The sequence below is a fragment of the Eptatretus burgeri genome, chromosome 12 (genome assembly GCF_056783735.1).
Source record: "Eptatretus burgeri isolate ZD-2024b chromosome 12, Ebu_testis_v1, whole genome shotgun sequence".
Classification (NCBI taxonomy): Eukaryota; Metazoa; Chordata; class Myxini; order Myxiniformes; family Myxinidae; genus Eptatretus; species Eptatretus burgeri.
In genome coordinates, this window is record NC_140972.1 from 11,149,020 (window position 1) to 11,170,279 (window position 21,260).

Below are 21,260 nucleotides of genomic sequence, written 5' to 3' on the forward strand. Positions count from 1 at the left end.
ACAACAACAGCCGGGAAGGTAAACCTACTTTAAAACAACATCAACAGGAAGGTACTTATTTTAAAACAACAACAACCGGGAAGGCAAACCCACTCTAAAACAACAACAACAACAACACCCGGGAAGTGACCTTTTTCACACTTTTTTTTGCCCCCCCCCCCCCATGAATCCAACCAAAAATATTCCACCATAAAAAGTTTTCATCGATTCTCTATATAACACATAAATATTGTATAATTATTTTGTTCGATCAGCCGTTTGTGATAGTTCTTGTTATTTTCTGTTTAATCACTTCACAGCCTTGTCTGACGTGACCCTGTCCATTTCCCCGTCCCCGTCCCCTTGTCCCTCATGGAGTCTTTGTCCGCGGAGCTGCACAAAGACCTTCGGGCCTCTGAGCTCCGTTGGTGTTTGTTTGTTGCCGCCGCTTCGTCCTTCCGCAGGGACTCGCTTCTGCGGCCTTTCCCTCCAGGCCGTTGCGATTCCCCAGAACAGTCCAAAGACCCTTACGGACCCCACAAGGACTTCGAAAGTGTGGTGGGTCCCTTAAACTAGCTAAACGAGGGAGACGGGGAGGGTGGGACACGGGGTGGGGAGGGAGACGGGGAGGGTGGGACACGGGGTGAAGAGGGGGGAGGTTGGTTTGGGAGACGGGGTGGGGATGGAGGTGTGAGAGGGGGTGGGGAGGGGGGAGGTTGGTTTGGGAGACGGGGTGGAGAGGGGGAGGTTGGTTTGGGAGACGGGGAGGGTGGGAGACGGGGTGGAGAGGGGGAGGTTGGTTTGGGAGACGGAGTGGGGATGGAGGTGTGAGACGGGGTGGGGTGGGGAGGGGGTGGGAGACGGGGTGGGGTGGGGAGGGGTGGGAGACGGGGTGGGGTGGGGAGGGGGTGGGAGACGGGGTGGGGTGGGGAGGGGGTGGGAGACGGGGTGGGGTGGGGAGGGGTGGGAGACGGGGTGGGGTGGGGAGGGGGTGGGAGACGGGGTGGGGTGGGGAGGGGGTGGGAGACGGGGTGGGTGGGGAGGGGGTGGGGAGGGGGTGGGAGACGGGGTGGGGAGGGGTGGGAGACGGGGTGGGGAGGGGGTGGGAGACGGGGTGGGGAGGGGTGGGAGACGGGGTGGGGAGGGGTGGGAGACGGGTGGGGAGGGGTGGGAGACGGGGTGGGGAGGGGGTGGGAGACGGGGTGGGGAGGGGGTGGGAGACGGGGTGGGGAGGGGTGGGAGACGGGGTGGGTTGGGGATGGGAGACGGGGTGGGGTGGGGAGGGGATGGGAGACGGGGTGGGTTGGGGATGGGAGACGGGGTGGGGTGGGGAGGGGATGGGAGACGGGGTGGGTGGGGAGGGGTGGGGAGGGGGATGGGAGACGGGGTGGGTGGGGAGGGGGATGGGAGACGGGGTGGGGAGGGGGATGGGAGACGGGGTGGGGAGGTGTTGGAGGGGGATGGTAGGCGGGGTGGGGTGGGGAGGGGGATGGGAGACGGGGTGGGGTGGGGAGGGGAGGGAGACGGGGTGGGGTGGGGAGGGGCTGGGAGACGGGGTGGGGTGGGGAGACGGGGTGGGGTGGGGAGGGGGATGGGAGACGGGGTGGGGAGGTGTTGGAGGGGATGGTAGGCGGGGTGGGGTGGGGAGGGGGATGGTAGGCGGGGTGGGGTGGAGAGGGGGATGGGAGACGGGGTGGGTGGGGAGGGGGAGGGAGACGGGGTGGGGTGGGGAGGGGCTGGGAGACGGGGTGGGGTGGGGAGACGGGGTGGGGTGGGGAGGGGGATGGGAGACGGGGTGGGGAGGTGTTGGAGGGGGATGGTAGGCGGGGTGGGGTGGGGAGGGGGATGGTAGGCGGGGTGGGGTGGGGAGGGGGATGGGAGACGGGGTGGGTGGGGAGGGGGAGGGAGACGGGTGGGGTGGGGAGGGGGATGGGAGACGGGGTGGGGAGGTGTTGGAGGGGGATGGGAGACGGGGTGGGGTGGGGAGGGGCTGGGAGACGGGGTGGGGTGGGGAGGGGCTGGGAGACGGGGTGGGGTGGGGAGGGGATGGGAGACGGGGTGGGGAGGTGTTGGAGGGGATGGTAGGCGGAGTGGGGTGGGGAGGGGGATGGGAGACGGGGTGGGTGGGGAGGGGGAGGGAGACGGGTGGGGTGGGGAGGGGCTGGGAGACGGGGTGGGGTGGGGAGGGGGATGGGAGACGGGGTGGGGAGGGGGAGGGGAGACGGGGTGGGGTGGGGAGGGGGAGGGGAGACGGGGTGAGGTGGGGAGGGGCTGGGAGACGGGGTGGGGAGGGGAGGGGAGACGGGGTGGGGTGGGGAGGGGAGGGGAGACGGGGTGAGGTGGGGAGGGGAGGGGAGACGGGGTGAGGTGGGGAGGGGGATGGGAGACGGGGTGGGTGGGGAGGGGGATGGGAGACGGGGTGGGTGGGGAGGGGGATGGGAGACGGGGTGGGGTGGGGTGGGGAGGTGGGAGGCGGGGTGGGGTGGGGAGAAAGGTGAGAGGCACCCGCACCAAGGGATCGTCACACAATCACTCTAAAACCGCTTCAACACCACGGCGTGGGCATGGGGTAGGGAGGTCAACGATGTGGATAACAAACCAAGAACAAGGATTGGCCCTGACACGTGACCCACTTGTTCTTCCTCAACCTAAGACGTTCTCCGACCACCATAGTCTTGTTTGGGTGGTGGACACGTTTAGCTCTTCACTTCACAAACAACTCTAATGTTTATAGGAAAACCCGCCGACGTGTTTGGCATTAATCGAGCCGAGATTTCTCCTCGACTCGTCCGTCATCGATGGTGTTTGTGACGTAGTTTGAATATGCATGGTGGTTTATGACAAACAATCACATTTAATCACGGCAGTCATGGCTGATGATGCAGGGTGTCGAAGGAAGCGAGAGGTTATGTCCACTGGTGAAATAATATCCCACCGATTCGATTCTACCTTGATGATTACCTTTGGCTGTTCGCGTTCCCGTCGGCGCGTTGTTCGTGTGATACACGACACTTGCTGGTTTCAATTCACAGGCCATTCTTGTGTTGGGAAAGGGAGATGTTTGTGTTGTGCTGATGACTCCCAGTAAACCAAAGCGTGTTCACGTCTCGGCCCCTGCTCTCAAGCTCAAGCACTGACCTCACATCAATCTCTCTTCCTGATTGGATGATTTCGGGCATAACTCGGGTTGTGGACCTGCTGTTGAAAGATTCTCCAATTGAAGGGTCGAAACTGAAACCTCTATGATGCACAGTGTGCAGATGATGATCTGGATGTTCATTGAATTAGGCAATCGATTTTCAATTTCTCTTTCTCTTTCTCTCTTTCACTCTCTCTCTTTCACTCTCTCTTTCACTCTCTCTCTTTCACTCTCTCTCTTTCACTCTCTCTCTTTCACTCTCTCTCTTTCACTCTCTCTCTTTCACTCTCTCTCTTTCACTCTCTCTCTTTCACTCTCTCTCTTTCACTCTCTCTCTTTCACTCTCTCTCTTTCACTCTCTCTCTTTCACTCTCTCTCTTTCACTCTCTCTCTTTCACTCTCTCTCTTTCACTCTCTCTCTTTCACTCTCTCTCTTTCACTCTCTCTTTCACTCTCTCTTTCACTCTCTCATTCTCTCTCTCTTTCACTCTCTCATTCTCTCTCTTTCACTCTCTCATTCTCTCTCTTTCACTCTCTCATTCTCTCTCTTTCACTCTCTCATTCTCTCTCTTTCACTCTCTCATTCTCTCTCTTTCACTCTCTCATTCTCTCTCTTTCACTCTCTCATTCTCTCTCTCTTTCACTCTCTCATTCTCTCTCTTTCACTCTCTCTTTCACTCTCTCTCTTTCACTCTTTCATTCTCTCTCTTTCACTCTCTCATTCTCTCTCTTTCACTCTCTCATTCTCTCTCTTTCACTCTCTCATACTCTCTCTTTCACTCTCTCTTTCACTCTCTCATTCTCTCTCTTTCACTCTCTCATTCTCTCTCTTTCACTCTCTCATTCTCTCTCTTTCACTCTCTCATACTCTCTCTTTCACTCTCTCTTTCACTCTCTCTCTTTCACTCTCATTCTCTCTTTCACTCTCTCATTCTCTCTCTTTCACTCTCTCATTCTCTCTCTTTCACTCTCTCATTCTCTCTCTTTCACTCTCTCATACTCTCTCTTTCACTCTCTCTTTCACTCTCTCATTCTCTCTCTTTCACTCTCTCATTCTCTCTCTTTCACTCTCTCATACTCTCTCTTTCACTCTCTCTTTCACTCTCTTTCACTCTCTCATTCTCTCTCTTTCACTCTCTCATACTCTCTCTTTCACTCTCTCTTTCACTCTCTCTCTTTCACTCTCTCATTCACTCTCTCATTCTCTCTCTTTCACTCTCTCATTCTCTCTCTCTCTTTCTCTCATTCTCTCATTTTCTCTCATTCTCTCTCTCATTCTCTCATTCTCTCTCATTCACTCTCATTCATTCTCACCAAACATGTCAAGGTGATCATTTTGTTATTTTTTTTAAATCCAATGTCATCCTTGACAATGAGACTTAGGACATGTGTGTGCGTGTGCGTGTGCGTGTTTAAAAAAAGAAAACTACTCTTATCATTACAGTTGGCGGACATCAACACCTTGCCAAGCTTTCTCGAACTACTCAAGACCCCTTCAACGACATCATTATCAGCTTTGGATCTTGCAGAGTGGGTTCTGACCAATGGCCAGTTCAGTTTGACAACACTAACGAAGCGGGAGGTTTGTGGAATCTTTTTGTTTTTGAACCCAGGTATAAATTGCATGTCCCATATGTGTATGTCTATTGTCGACTAATTGTCCTTGTAATTCTTGTTAAATATACCAATTTTAAACCAATTTGAATTTTTGTAAAACTCGCCATAAGAAGAACAATAAAAACTTTTGAAAGACTTTTCTTCTGAACTGAAGGTCATGATGGGAAGGTGTTGGGATTTTGATATTGAAGAAATTTTAAGGGAATTCATGAAGTTCCCTTACCTCGTACCTCTTATTTTTTTTGACTAAATCCTTTTGGGATTCACATTGGAAGTTACCCCAAACTTTAACCCCCCCCACCCTTCTCCCATTGTAACCTTTGTGATCTTTTCACAGTTTGCACACATAGAGACTCTGACCGGCGAGCCAGGCTTCGCCGTATCTCCGCCAAACTTTGTATTTGGCGTTACGTATAGCCCGACGGCCGAACGTCGCTTTGCTGAGGCGCGCGGAGACCGTGCCGTCCTGCGGGCCTACCACGGGAGCCGTCTGGAGAACTTCCACTCTATCCTTCACAACGGCTTGCATTGCCACCTGAGCAAGGTCAGGACTGAGCTGGGAGGCCAATCTCATCACCGGCCAACCGTATCGAGTGTGGCTGAATTCTCGTTTTCCTGACCACGTTAGAGCGTGTGCTTCTGTACTTCATATCCTCATCGGGTTGAATTTTCAAAAATCCAGCAACCTTTCCTTTATCACAAGTTTAAACAATGTTATTTACAAAATGGAATCAGAAGCATTCCTGTTTTTATAAATTACTATCATTATACCTCAAAGATACAAATCATTACTTTATTACTTCTCATTTTCGACGATCGCCCAGAAAGCGATCGTAAATGGTGTTTTAACTCTTCAAATTGCGTTGAACATCAAAATGCTGAGTAAATGTGTTCCCTGAGTAACATTGACCAAAACATTATTTCCCGTCGAAAATCCAATTATTTGCAACGTCCCATCACAGGATGAAGGATATTAAATAATTGGCGTGAACATTGCGTTTCTGTCGATCCCAACCCGGATGCATGTCCAAGCACGTGATAACGATGGACGAATGTACCATGTCTTGTACATCCGATATGTTGGTGTCTTGTGGACTCGTCTTGCATTCCGGACTGCAGTTTCCCAATCTTTATTTGTCATAACCTCTGACGTGGAAATTTTGGATATCTATAAATCATAAAAGACTTTATAGTCCAACTATGATCATTTATTGGATAATGCACACGTGTGGAACGAGTGCTGGTTAAAAAATCTCCAAGCACTCTCTAACTATAGGCAAAGTATTCCTGAGTTTTATATTATGACTAACAAGGCGTAGTCGATACCATAAGCATCATTTCCAAAAAAACGAATTTATGTCAAACAATAAAGAGCTTTGTAAACCAAGAATTTATTAAAACAGAAAGGAAAAACAACCCAATATCTGGCCAGGTGTGGCCTGAGGCCGGATGTGGAGGTGTGGGATCGCAAACTCTTGGTCAGTACGTGCATGGGCCAGTGTAACTCCTTTTCATCTGTCTATAATTCCAGCTGTGTGTGTGTGTGTGTGTGTAGGTGTGTAGGTGTGTAGGTGTGTGTGTGTGTGTGTGTGTGTGTGTGTAGGTGTGTCTGCGACCGCTGTTTCTCGATAACCACTGGTCCGATCTAATTGAAACTTGCCAGGTATATTGCTGGGGCTCTGTGGATGTGCCTTTTCAAGGTTTGATATTAATCAGTCAAGTGGTTCCCAAGTTATGGCCATTTCTTTACCAAACCAATGATAGGACACGGTGCTATGACGTCATATTGACGTCAATTTTTCTTCTTCTTCGTTTGATATTATGTCACAATTGACGCTGGGGACCTGAGTATGTGCCTTTTCAAGGTTTGATATCGTTCGTCTTCATCCGTTTCAGCTGTTTCCCAAGTTATGGCCATTTATGATACGAGTACGTGCCCGTAAAAAAAATAATAATAATAAAAAAAAAATTAATACATAAACCAATGCCACCCGCAGGGTGACCCGTATCTTGCCAAAAGGTGGCCACGTGTGACTGCTTTAAGGTCACACTGAGGTGAACAGAGCTGCTATCCACCAGGAGCGACCCCTTGAGGAATATCTGCCTACGAGAGATTCCGATGAGAATCTTTCTACAGAGTAACCAAGAAAAATATGTGTTTGCCTCATAACGTCACCAAATGACGTCATAATGTGTCAAGCTTGACATATCTAGAAAGCACTCGTCGAGGTGTTCAATTTGAGGTACTACACGATATGGTTCCTAAAACTTGAAAATTTGACCTTGGGGTCAAACATGTTTGACCTCAGGCGCTAACCATGAAGGTCAAGGCCAATCGCCACCAAAAATTAATCAGCTGAGCGCCAGACCATATACTACATTCCCATAAAGTTTGGAGACGATTCCATTAAAATTACTCAAAAAATAAGGGTTTCGTCGACTCCCCTGATTTGCGACAAAGTGACCTTGACCTTCAAAATTGTATGCGCTGAAAGGGACCTCTATAGGTCTCTGATATGCGAAGTTACAAAAATTTCCAATGATAACTGTGCTCTGCAGAGTGATTTATACGTGATTACAGACAAAAAAAAACAAAAATAATAAAAAAAACATATGATGGTCAAGGCCAATCGCCACCAAAAATTAATCAGCTGAGCGCCAGACCATGAACTATATTCCCATGAAGTTTGAAGATGATCCGATCAAAATTACTCAAAAAATAAGGGTTTCGTCGACTCCCCTGATTTGCGACAAAGTGACCTTGACATTTGACCTTGACCTTCAAAATTTTGTGCGCTGAAAGGGACCTCTATAGGCCAATGATATGCGAAGTTACAAAAATTTCCAATGATAACTGTGCTCTGCAGAATTTTTTATACGTGATTACAGACAAAAAAAAAAAACACAAGCTGACTAACATATCTTGCAAAAACTTTGTTTTGGCAAGATAATAAATATTCAAACCGCGAGCAACAAACAACCACACAGGCCGTTTCTTCGCTCTCACGTGCCCGTACGTGCGTGGCGTGGAAGTTCGCATATCACAGTTACGATGATTCGCAATTTAGGTTTCAATGGCCAATTATTCAATTTGCGCCAACGTATTTTGCCTTTTCGCAATGTCATCGCAAGGAAAAACTAGAGGGGGAGCACTCGGGAGAGTGCAAAACCTCCGCCGCCAATACTGCTGGGTCACTCAAGTGAACCTTATATCTTATTCATTAAATATGATGTCAACAGTGCTGACAGTTATAGTTCTTTTCTCCATTTTTTTTGAGGGGGGGGGGGTTGGAAATCACTTAAAACATGTAGAAATGCAAAAAATAGAAATCGAAATTTTGTTGAAAAAAAAGTTGCAAAAAAATTTTTCTCTAACTTTTTTTTTGGGGGGGGGTGGAAATCACTTAAAACATGAAGAAATGCAAAAAAAAAAATTTTCTCTTAATTTTTTTTTGGGGGGGGTTGGAAATCACTTAAAACATGTAGAAATGCAATAAAAAAAATTTTTCTCTTAATTTTTTTTTGGGGGGGGTTGGAAATCACTTAAAACATGTATAAATGCAATAAAAAAAATTTCTCTAACAATTTTTTTTGGGGGGAGGGAGGACCAAGTCCAAAATGTAATGACATGATCCTTGGACCATACCTAACCCCCCACCAAGTTTCGTCGAAATCCGTCGAGTTTTTCCGTAATACTGTTCACAAACAAACAAACAAACAAACAAACAGAAAGGGGTGAAAACAGTAACCTCCGATCTTCGATGGCGGAGGTTAACAAAAAGAGAAGAGAAGAGAAAAAAAAAAAAACTTCCTGGTTCGGAGCATACCAGCTCACTCTGATGTTACCGAAATTTATGCACAGTCTCATATGAAAACGATCATAACTTGCAGCATTGTGTTGATCTATAAATGCGCATAAGAAATCGATAAATTATTAGAATACACGAAGTCATCAATCTCCGGAAGTCCGTACGTTGTAACCTGGAATGGGGAACGCGGCTGAGCTTCCCTTCCCCATCGGCCACGCCCACGCAACAACGTGTCTTGTCATTGGTTTGGAAAATAAATGGCCATAACTTTGGAAGCACTTGTCCGATTAATATCAAACCTTGAAAAGGCACATCCTCAGGTCCCCAGCAATATACCTGGCAAGTTTCAATTAGATCGGACCAGCGGTTGTCGAGAAACAGCGGTCACACACACACACACACACACACACACACACACACACACACACACACACACACACACACACACACACACACACACACACACACATTTCTGGAATTATAGATAGATGGTTGGTCCAATCTAATCTATCTATAATTCCAGCAGTGTGCGTGTGTGTGTGTGAGACCGCTGTTTCTCGACAACCGCTAGTCCGATCTAATTGAAACTTACCAGGTATATTGCTGGGGACCTGAGGATGTGCCTTTTCAAGGTTTGATATTGTTGCGAATTCGCACCCGCCGGCGTGCGAACGGCCACGTGACTCGAATCGCGGCACGTCGCCCACCGGACGGACAATTCTGTCATGACCCTCTCGAACTAACGCCGGGAACTAGTCACGGGTGGGCCTTTCGGCCTCACCACGATCGTGCCAATCGGCCCCCCACGTGGGATAGGGTTGTTCGCCAAATTCGACCTACCTAAGTACCCACGCTGAGGGTAGACCGGGCGATCGCACCTCGCCACAGGTCGACTCCGGACACGGGCCACTTTAAGCGACCCGTTCCGTACTATCGGGATAACCGAGCGGTGTTATCGTCAACCTCAACGGTTCCGATTAATTATCGGGCGTATTTAGCCCACTACCAACCCTTTACGTGAAGTAATATGGAGATTCAATTTAAGAAAAGACGAAGCGAAATGGGAAAAACAGTTCAACAGGAGGCACATTTATTCCGCGGCACACGGAAAGCACACATATACAATTACAACAATTATGCACCAAAAGCAGTTGCAACAAAAGAAACACAACAATGCAGAGATACTACCGACTACGCGAGCAAACGGCAACACTTACACAGTTTTACTTTACAGACGGCGCCGCCAACACATACTCAAAAGCAAAAGAAAAGGGGCCACCCTCAACGACTAGGGGACAGACGGGGCCTGTGGGCGCGAGACCGGGTGGAGCCTACCCGTCTTGTGATGAGCCGCAAATGTGGCGGCGGTGCCCCGACTCCGCGCTCCTCCGTGGGTTTCGTTGGCACTGCTTGGAATGGGGTGGGAACGGGGCCCCCTTTCCGCACTATCTCAGCACGGGGGGGGGGGAAGGGGGGAATTGTTGATGCTCTGGGGAAAGAGGATAGCTGGCTTGCTTGGGTCCCGTGACGAGCGACTCCACTGCGACCTCGACCGCGCTCCCGGCTTCCCCTCTCTGCAGCTCCCCGACAGACTCCGAACCCCGACAGACTGACTCTCCTCCAGACCCGTCTTGACTGCTGCTGCCACACTCTGCCGCTGCCACACTTCTCCAACTCGCCCGAGCCCAAAACTGACTAAATTCGCCCCGCGCTCGGCGCTTTATAGTGGTGTAGGAGAACCCATATGCAAATTTCTGGATCAGAACGAGCTCGGGGGTGGAGCCAGGCTCGCCCATTGGACGGAGAAAAATGGGCGTGAATCTCCCCTGTTCCTCGAATTTGCATATATCGATTCTACTCCAACGCGCCTGGAGGCGGGGCCAAATCGCCCCGCGCTTGCTGATTGGACGGATCGGAAGTGGGCGTGTATCATTCCTGATCCGACTTCTCCTCGGAAAGGCCGCTTTTTTCACCCGCGGCTCGGCACGCGTCCCGCACGAGGCCAGGACAGCCTGACGCTCGGCGTTCACAAGTGGTGCGGGAATGGCCGCAGGAGAGGTGAAGGTGGTGGAGGGTTTATTGTAGTGGTTTATGGCCACGGTGGCGCTTGGAATGGCGGTGATGCGATGTTTGCGGGAGCGAGCTGTGAAGGTAAAGGTCGTGGCTGTTGGCGTTGTTGTTGTGAAGCGGAGTTGCGGTTGGTGGTTGTTGTGTGATGGCGGTTGAGACGTGGTTGGTTCAAAATAAAGATAGAACAGAAAAACGGCTATCTTAAAGGGTCGCAGTCTGAATGAATCACATTTATTCTCTCTAAACAACAGGTTTGGGGCTAACTACACATGTACTTACAGAGATATCTCACCTACGGGACCTGAATGGTGGTTTGCGAATTTCCACAACCATAACAATATTAATCGGACAAGTGCTTCCAAAGTTATGGCCATTTATTTACCAAACCAATGACAAGACACGTTGCTGCGTCGGCGTGGCCGATGGGGAAAGGGCACCATTTAGTTACCGTGGCGTAGGAGTGGCAATGGTCAGAGGCAGCGAATGTCATGGCAAGCAAAGACAGGGAGGTAAACTTGATTTTAATTTGGATTTTAATTAACTCTGTGTGTACGTATCACAGCAGTTGTTACTTCAATGCAAGCGATAATTCGTGGAATGCATGTGAACATTCCGTATGGGCACGCACGCTTCCGGATAGTGATGACTTACTGTATTCTAATAATTTCTCAATTTCTTATGCGCACTTATTAGATAAACACAATGCCCCAAATCCAGTCGTCGTTTACGAGAGCGAATGAACGGCCTGTATGGTTGTTTTTTTTTGTTTTTGTTTTTGGTTTGCACGTACGGCCACGCACGTACGGCCACAAAAGCTTTTGGGGGGGGGGTTGCACGTACGGCCACGCATGTATGGGCACGCAAGAGCGAAGGAACGGCCTGTGTGGTTGTTTCTGGTACGCGGTTTGAAAGTTTTTAATTTTTTGCACATACGGCCACGCACGTATGGGCACGTACTAGTCTAGCCAAGACGATCAAACACATGCTGTATTTACCAGAGTCCTTGACTTTTGTGGACGAATCTCTTTGCCCAAGCATTTCTGAGCATTAATTTATTAAATCCACCAAGCACACAAATTTTATTTTATTTCATTTCCCACACCTCCTTTGGCCAAGCAAGTATCACAGCTTAGGTAACTGATGGAGTGAATGCCTCTCGTGTTGACCCAGATGCGGATGATCAACAGGTTGTCTGTCTCTCACATAAAACTCAGAGACAGAGACTTAATTGTTATTTGCACATTGAGCTCTTTGCAGTGATCCACTGTCATTGTTTTATTTTCATCAAAGGCACGACGTCATTTGCATCGTCATGTCCAGTGGTATTTTTGCAGGAGATTTTGATGTCCATCACCAAAAATAAATGGATATGCACATCATTTATAAATGAAGCTGATTGAGCTCATTCTCCAGCAAACACAGTCTCCACCAACTTGATGAACCAACCCCGATTAGCAGCATTTTTGGACCTGGACATTTTTTGACATTCAGTCTTCTCTTTATATGATTGCAGTAATGACATGAATCGCTTACTCAAACCACCATGTTTTCCTTTCGACATTTCTCAGAAAGCTAGCAGGAAATGTAGCTGCAGTGAAAAGGATGGCAGTCGTCCAGTTGCCTGAGTGTCTTGATGTAACAGGTCATGATAGAGTGGTATCCGTTTGTTTATCAGGGTGATACTTTTATATGGACTGTTACTACAACTATTGTGCATGTTCATTCACATTAAAACTGCCGCACCTGGAATAGTCAAACTAAACGGCTTCAAGAGCAGCAGTGCCATTGAATTGCCAGATATGATGTCACGCTGAGGCATTCGTTATGTCTGTACTCTGTACCCCCACACTCTCTTCCCACTCTTTCCCCCTCCAGCCAGGCTTATTTGGGGAGGGTGTATACCTGAGTAGTGACCTGAGCCTTGCCCTCCTGTACAGTCCACGCTGTACTGCTTGGGCCCGCTGTTCCTTGGGCACCTTTCTGAGCTGTGTGGCCGTCTGCGAGATAATTGATCACCCAGATGTCAAATGTCAAGTCAAAGGACAAGGTGAGTGGTGGAGGAGAACATGTTTTCCACTATAATATAAAACTGCAGTGAAATACAAAAGGACATCATTTAATCCCATGTTTCCAACATAAGGGCCAGCATTAAAGGTCTACCCATATGGGTCTTTCGAGGGTCGATGTCGATATGATAAATATAGCTGGGGCGGGAGGGGGGGGGTAATGACCGATATTTACATCTGATTAAACAATTTAATTAATTCAAGAAGAAAATTACGTACACATCACAGCACAATATAGGCTACTGCCAACATCATTATAGTCATCAACACGATGATGATGATGTCGAGCAAAGTACATACAGGAAGCCAGCCACAAATCCAGGATCCAAAAATCTGTTTTTTTAATCTGAAAACGGCCAATTTTTGAAGCAAAAACTATAATTGAGAGTTTTTATTCTTATTTTGTTAAAAAAATATCGGCCATATCTGCACCATCATCGGCCGATGCCAATAACCTCAAAATGCCATCAAAATCAGATGCATATATCGGTCACCCCCCCCACCCCCACCACTATATTTATCGGATCGACATCGACCCTTCACTAATGGTACTCCATCTCTTCTGGATCTGATTTTGACAAATTTCCCTGAAAATATCTGCTGTTCTTCCTTCGCTCCAATCGGTTCTTCTGACCACGTGCTTGTCAAAATGGACATCTCTGTCAGAGAACCACCTCACCGCCGTCGAGTCTGGCATTTCACTCAGACTGACTGGCAGGGTCTCCAAGCAGCCATCAAACTGGTCTCCTATCGCTACATTCTCCAACATCAACTCGTCCTGGGAATTCTTTCAAAGAAACTTGCTCTCCCTCATGCACAGATTTATCCACTCTCGTCTTCAGTTGTCCGACCCTTCCTCCCGCCGATGGTTCACTGAAGCTTGTGGTGAGGAAGTTGTCCTGAAACAACTTGCCTTTGCCTCATGGAAAGCAAACACAACTGAGGGCAATCTCAGTTCCTTCCACAAATCTCAGAACAAGTTTGTGTCTACCCTTAAGAGAGCCAGAAAACAACATCTTTCTAATCTCAAGTCTGAACTCTCAAACCTCTCTCCCTCCTCCAAATCCTGGTGGCATCAAATCAAATCTGTTTCTGGTGTATGTTCCCCCTCCATCCCCTCCCTTACCTCAAATGGCCGCACTGCTGATACCGCACGTGAAAAGGCTGAATGCCTAAACTTGGTGTTTACATCAAAATCTTGTGTCCGAAACCAATCGCTTTCTGTACCCACCTTACCCAGTCGCACCCAACTGTCCCTGGACTCTGTGTCCTTTTCTCCTGACAAGGTGGAAAACTTGCTGTCAAACCTCGACTCAGATTCTGCAACCGGTCCAGACGGCATCAGCCCACGTGTCCTCAAAGCCTGCTCTTCTGTTCTTGCTCACTCTCTCTCTGTTCTATTCTCCCTCTCATTTGCTCAAGGTCATCTGCCATCTGCTTGGAAATCAGCAATCACCGCTCTGCATAAATAAGGTACAAAAACAGATCCCTGCAACTGCAGACCAATCAGCCTTCTCCTAATCATCAGCAAGGTTATGGAATCCATCATCACTTCAGACATTAAATCCTTCCTCTTCTCCAATGGCCTGATTTCCGATCATTAATTTGGTTTCAGACCAGGTCACTCTACCCTGGATGTGCTGCTTCTGCTCTCCCAACAATGGATGCCAGTACTCGATGCCGGACATGAAATCAGAGCCATATCCCTCAACATATCGCGTGTTTGACACGGTCTGGCACCCTGTCCAGCTCACCAAACTCTCTGCCAATGGTATTCAAGACCATCTCCACTCATGGCTCGTAGACTTCCTCTCCTGTCGCAGCCAAAGTGTGGCCCTAAATGGAGTTTTTTTCATCCCCTCTTCCTGTCCAGGCTGGAGTGCCTCAAGGCAGTGTTCTGAGCCCTGTTATTTTTTTGTGTTTCATCAATGATCTCTCCGACTGGGAAAATCCTCTTTTTCTCTTTGCTGATGACTCCACCCTCCGGCAAGCAGCAGTTTCTTCGCTCACTGCAGATCTGGGTAAAAATCACAAACTGTTCCAACACGTGGAACATGTCTTTCATTCCTGACAAATCTCACATGCTCACTATGTCTCTCTCTGAAAGAACCGTTTGGACCCCCCCCCCAATGTACTTCCTCTGGAAGAAGTCCTTTCATTCAAGCTTCCGGGTCTCACTATCTGTCATCGTCGTTCCTGGGAAAGCCACATTTCCAACCTGGCCTCTAACACCAGTCGCTGACTGGGAATCCTCCGTTGTGCAAAGTCCTTCGTCGGCCCACCTGAGCTCCTGACCACATACAAAGCTTTTGTGTGCAGCCTAATGGAGTACTGCTCTCCCTTCTGGGCTGGTGCTCCTGCCTCCCAGCTTTCTCGACTGCATACTGTGGAAACCAAGGCATTTAGGATCATTGGTATCTCCCACGGTGAGGCTGAGTCTTTGGGTCTCTCACCGCAGGCAGGTCAGTGGTCTTTCTGTCTTCGACCGTCTCCTCTCTGGTCTCACTACCCCCCACTCCCGCTCTGTCTGCGATATGTTCCCCTATTTCTGCAGGGCTCTCAAGGTTCGCCAGCAACCCCCTTCTGGTAAAACTACCAAAAATCACGAATCACTGCTCACCTTCACCATTTAATTCCTCTTTTTCCCTGTCTTTGGAATAAACTCCCTCACTCTTTTCAATCCCATTCTTCTCTCCAGGCCTTTAAAACCGCTGTTCACCACGACCTCTTATCGTCCCCCATCCAAAACCTCAATATTCTCTACCCCCGTTAATCCACCCCAAACCCACCTTTAAATTCCCTGCTTTCCTTCCTGAAAGTCCCTGTTATGTCCATCTTGTACACCGCATGTTCCCCGCCCCATCCCTCTCCCTTCCACAGATCTCCTAACCTAATGTCTCTGTTCCTCACTGTTTTGTCCTTCCCTCTCCCACCCCTCTTGTCTCACGACACCCCCCCCCTTGTTGTTTGTTGTGCGTTGGCTCTCGTACGAGCCTCGACAATGTATACAAAAAAAAAATGCCAGATATCGGTCGAGATATCATCAATCATTGACCAGTTTAGTGTGCATGATCTTTCCAAGATTAGACCTTCAATGCTAAGCATTGTAAGAATGACGTATCAAAACTTTTAGCCTTACTGTAACAGAACATGTTACGTAACAATGGGAACTTTCGGTTAATGAAGACCAACTGCAAAATGTTTACTTCTAAAACAGAAAATTTCAAACCCCACAACCAAATCCTTTCAGATGCACCAGCGCTGCCTTTTCTTGGTACCAATATATTCACTCAAATCAGAAACTTGCTTGAGTTTGTGAAAGAAGAGGAAATGGCTAAAACCTCAGATCCACAACACTTGTACAAAATTGTTGTGAATGAACAGAACATTTAAAGAATGAAAACAAATAATCATGGAGTCGCTGTGGAACAGAACATGCTGCCTGACCTCAGACAAAAAGGCAAGAGAGGTGAACAGGGTTACATTGGTTTTATGATGGAGTGCCATGGGTTTGTGGTCTTTGTTGTGGATGGGCTGGAGGATAAATCCCCGACCAATCATGCTGTGGTATGAAACGTGCCTTAGCCAATTCAAAACGATACCATCTTGTAGCCATTCAAATGCGAGAACATTCTTACGACCGCTACCAAAGGTGGACACGGAGGTTATGTTTTCACCCGTCTGTCTGTTTGTCAGTGAGCAGGGTATCTCAAAAAGTTGTGGACAGATCCGGACAAAATTTGCTGGACAGGTTGGGTGTGTGACAAACAAATTGATTAGATTCTGGTGAAGATCTGGATACGGATAGTTGAATTTTTAAAGTGATTCCTCACCATTGGGAGATAGCGCTAAAAACAATATATAACACGATATCTCCAAAAATTGTTGGCGAGTTGTGACAAAACTAGGTGGATGAGTTGGATAGGTGACAAGAAGAAGCCAAATAGATTTTGGTTCAGGTCTGAATCCAGATCTGGCCTATCGGTGGGATAAACCAGAGTTGGTGTCAAAGCCACCCAATGCTCGCCTGTTTATACATTTATCGTTTTTAAAAGACTCGTCTAATAATTAATATTTTTTTTATAAAGCATTGCAGTGAAGTCTAATCCAAATAATTTTAAAGCAATACATGTATTTGTATATTGTAATCAGTAACAAGAGCACAAGTGAGCACAATATACGCCCGGACAAGAAGGCATATACAGAATTGTGCTACGACGTGGAAAACAGCATCCTGGTTACCATGGCAACCACTTTAGATGACTAACGTATGTCGCGACACACCGTCTCCACAGTCTGTACCTATGTACCAAATATGAAACGTGAAAGTTGAAAACTTTGGGAGTTGGAGTGCGGATAGGAACGGATGGAAAACAGCATCCTGGTTGCCATGGCAACCACTTTAGATGACGAACGTATGTCATGACACACCGTCTCCACAGTCTGTACCTATGTACCAAATATGAAATGTGAAAGTTTAAAACTTTGGGAGTTGGAGTGCGGACAGGAACGGACGGACGACACATAATTACGCCCCGATATATATATATATATATATATATATATATATATATATATATATATATATATATATATATATATATATATATATATATATATATATATATATATATATATATATCGGGCGTATAAAAATAGTGTGGTGGATAAAAACATTAGAAAGGACAATAACTTGCACCAAAAATTTTAACATTCTCACGCTGACGCTCACGCCGGGGGTGTCGCTATAGCTCTCTGTTCTTCGAACAGGCGAGCTAAAAGTGTAAGCGGAGGTATGTGCCCTACCGAGTTCCATTCTAGTTTCAGTGCTGTATCAGTAAACGTTTGACTAGCTTTTTGATCCCCCGACTGGTTTCACTGGAGGGGACTCTAGGTTTGCTGTCCGTCCATCCCACCTGTGGTTTTTCAGTCTTTTCCCCATACCCTCTGACATATTCAACTGAAACTTGGTGCGTGGCTTTATTATGATACGTTACAGAACAAGATCGAGTTTCAGGCCGTTTTGTCAATTTTTCACAGTTATGCCCTTTTTGGACTTAGAAAGTATCACAAAGCAATTCTTGCTCTTGTTTAATCTCTTGATTATTTCAGTGCTGTATCAGTAAACATTTGACTAGTGGGGATACAACTGAACACACCATCGAACTCATCGTATTCACAATTGTCATGCACATAGTAGTAACTATAATCGTAACACGACAATCCCTTTGTCGTGATTGCAAAGTTACTGGATTAAAGCAGCGTGCAGGGTGTTCCAAAAAGACCTGGACAACTTTGGTTGTTAATATCTCTCATACCACAAATGATACAATGATACCCTTTGTTTTATATGACACATAAACTCATGAATTTTTTTTTTTTTTTCAGGTTTGGTGGTTTACTGTCAAAGAAAACTACCAGAGTCGAAATTTTTCTACATCCAACTTTTTGGGGTTTTCCCCACGAGCAAAAATATGGGCAATACCCCTGGGCACTTACCTGGTCGAATAATGATACTGAGGAGGAAGAGGGGCACTTTGCGCCTCCTTTGATGGAATCTAAAACCAGAGCAACCTCATGCAGGTGTACTTGTTTGTAAGAAGGATAATGGTAAGATGTTAAATTGAAGTACGTCCTTTGGCATTGTCAGATTCTGCACGGGCGAGGGTTCCGAACAGTGAGGGAAGAGAAGTTCCTCAGCGCTACTATGTGGTCACCAACAACCAGTTACTTCGGGTTCGTTACCTGCTGATCTACTCTCAAGGTATTCCACAAAGGTAAGTGCAAACTGAACAGTGCACTCAGAGTAGAAAAATACATTTGAGGTATTTTGCAATATCATGGAATACCAATGAACTTGCTGGTGTTTGTCAATGATCAATAACCATTTAAGCATTTGTTTATCCATGGTAAGCAGCTGGAATTATAACATGACTCGAAGCATAAAAGGAAACGAGGCAGAGAGAGAGGGAGCGCAAGGGCAGCAGAGCAGGTTTTTGGGGCACGTGCTGATGCCTTCCGGTTCAGTTGCAGAGTCAGAGTCGAGTGTTGCCAGAAACTTTCAACCTTTTCAGGTGCAGAAGACACAGAATAAACACAGTCTTCCAGAATCTGTGGTCTCGAGATCTTCCCTACAGGATATCAAGTCGACTGCCCACGTCACCACATGGTCTCTCCGATTTCCATTGGTGAACTTTATCGCACCTGCCGAGACTTCTCACCCTCCATCTACAATGTCCTCTCCTTGTGCTGCGGTGCATCCATTTGCGGAATATCCCACTGTTTTCCCTTTCCATAATATGACAGATCGATTGGACGAGCAGTGTTTAAGGAGAGAGATGTCACCATCCATCGATCATGTTTAATGCAGGGTTAGTTGGAAGAACTGGGCATAAAGCCATTCAATTAGCTTTGAAAATGGAGTAATGACGATTTCACGGTAAATCACTTGGTATACATGATGTGATCACAATTTTATGCCAATGCTCCATCGTCATTCTGGGGGTGTCCAGGTGTGGTGCTCACCCTTCCTGTATAGTTTTTTTTTTCTTCCTTACATTCTCTCTTTCCTTCCTTGCAGAGCTTCAACGCGGCGTTCCTGGATTCTCCGCCATCCATTTGCAACTGCTCTTACCCTCTACATGGGTGCCCTCCTCCTTCTGGCGGCCTTCAACTCCCCATCCGTGCTACTGTATCTACAGCACCTGTTTGGAGGGCACATTTGAAATGTCCCACCCACCTCGCTTCTTCACTTCCTGTTTCGGCCTAAAACTCTAAATCGGCATATTGGGTGGAATGAATTTTCACGAGGTTACTGCTTAACCGGACAAATGCGCACTTGCATCTTCATAGAAAACAGTTCAGCTCTCTCCGGACTTGTAAAGCGGGAGCGCAAATTCCCATTGAACTGTGAGAATGTATTCCTTGTTGAAGTCTTTCATTCATGTATCCAACTTTGGTCCAAGTTCGGCTTGTTAGGCAGCTCGAGTACCAATATTTTGTCGAAATGCCATACTCCAATTGGTCAACTCCCACCCGCCCCAGCCAGTCTCATGTGTTCCATTTAATTCCACATTTGTTTGTGCTTGCCACCTGCTAAAATGGCTGGACGAAACAAACTCTCGTCTTGACGAATAATTTTGTATTGAAGTACGTTCCTCACTTGCCCAGTTTCCAATGAACTTTTGATTGATTGATTGAGTGAGGAGCGCACTCATTCTTCAACCACAGTAATGGCCATTTGTTGGATTAAGGGTGATTTTTTTTTTTCACCTTCCAATCAGACAGCTTTTCAACTTTTCACCTTCCTTTGAAACCCCTCCTTAAAATGTATATTATGAATTTGGAAACATCAAGGTATCAAGTTCTGTATAGCTTTTGTTTAGAATAGAAAACAAGGTTTATAAAGTGCAAACCCGACCCTCAGGCATTTTAATTAGGTTTTTCATTTCAGTAATTGCCTTCAATTTCATAATTTGATGATGGCACAGATCAAAACAAGAGGGGAAAACGAAAGTGGTGTCCTTTGGTGCAAACAGGTACAATATCTCCCATGTTACAAGCATCTCAAAGCTGGCCCTCCGTAAATCAAGTGTGATGGTCGAGACAGAGGCCGCGTGGCGAGTTTGCACAAGCCCAATTATTGAGCGAGGAATGACTCGCGTCGTATATTCCTGATCGTCTCGGACAAGGTTCGCTCCGTGAATTCCCATCAAGTGGGGTAAATGCTGTAAAGAATGTTCAAGGTGTGCGATTCTAATTGCATACTATATTAAGGTTAAATCAGGATAGTGCATTCACTGTTTTGCAAAAAAATTATCGTTACTTCTGTCACCGAAGGTGGACGGAGGTTATGTTTTTACCTGTCTGTCTGTGAGCAGGATTATCTCAAAAAGTTATGGACGGATTTAGTGGACAGGTTGGGTGGGTGACGAAGAATCGATTCAGTTTTGGTGAAGATCCAGAGCCAGATACTAGAATTTTTAGTGATCGGGCTAAAATTATTTGCAGCACGATATCTCAAAGTTATGGACGAGTTGGTTAGATGACGAGAACAAGCCGATTAGATTTTGGTTTCGGTCTGGTTGCAGATCCGGTCTATCAGTGGGATACAAAATGTAAACTGTTCAGCCTCCTGGAGGTATGCGCTCTACCAAGGGCCGTTCTCGTTTTACAATATGATCATTTTCTGGATTAAAAATAAAGCTCAGAGCAAACACTAAACTGACCTTGTTGAATGATGTCACCCTTGAAAATCCAAAACAAATAAACTGCCTTAAGAACCCCCATTCGTCATCTCTCTTGATTTCAATCACATTCCTGGCAATCTATGCATTTCAAACATTCTTTCAAAATGGTTAAAAAAAAAATTTGTCGAGGGATGCGAGGTTGAGCGAAGTGAAGACGAAGCCGTTTATTCCTGATATGTGAAACACTGCAAACCATGCCTACAGAAAACAGACTTTTTGGAACGCCGGCCGCACTTTCCATACAATAATCATGTAACTTTGTCAAAAGATTCTCCATGGGTAGGCTCCTGTATTTGAAAGTTTTGTGTCAAAACGATTTTAAAAGCGAACA

General features: G+C 46.8%; 1 protein-coding gene across 1 annotated transcript; it reads left to right on the forward strand.

Moving 5' to 3' along the window:
* The first annotated feature begins 240 nt into the window (after positions 1-240).
* Positions 241-20,968, forward strand: PARP16 (poly(ADP-ribose) polymerase family member 16). The gene is made up of 6 exons (XM_085849491.1): positions 241-537; positions 4,563-4,700; positions 5,073-5,279; positions 12,490-12,661; positions 18,331-18,457; positions 19,261-20,968. Exons 1-6 carry the CDS (start codon positions 352-354, stop codon positions 19,403-19,405), a joined length of 975 nt encoding a protein of 324 aa, XP_085705617.1. The 5' UTR covers positions 241-351; the 3' UTR covers positions 19,406-20,968.
* Positions 20,969-21,260: the final 292 nt, after the last annotated feature.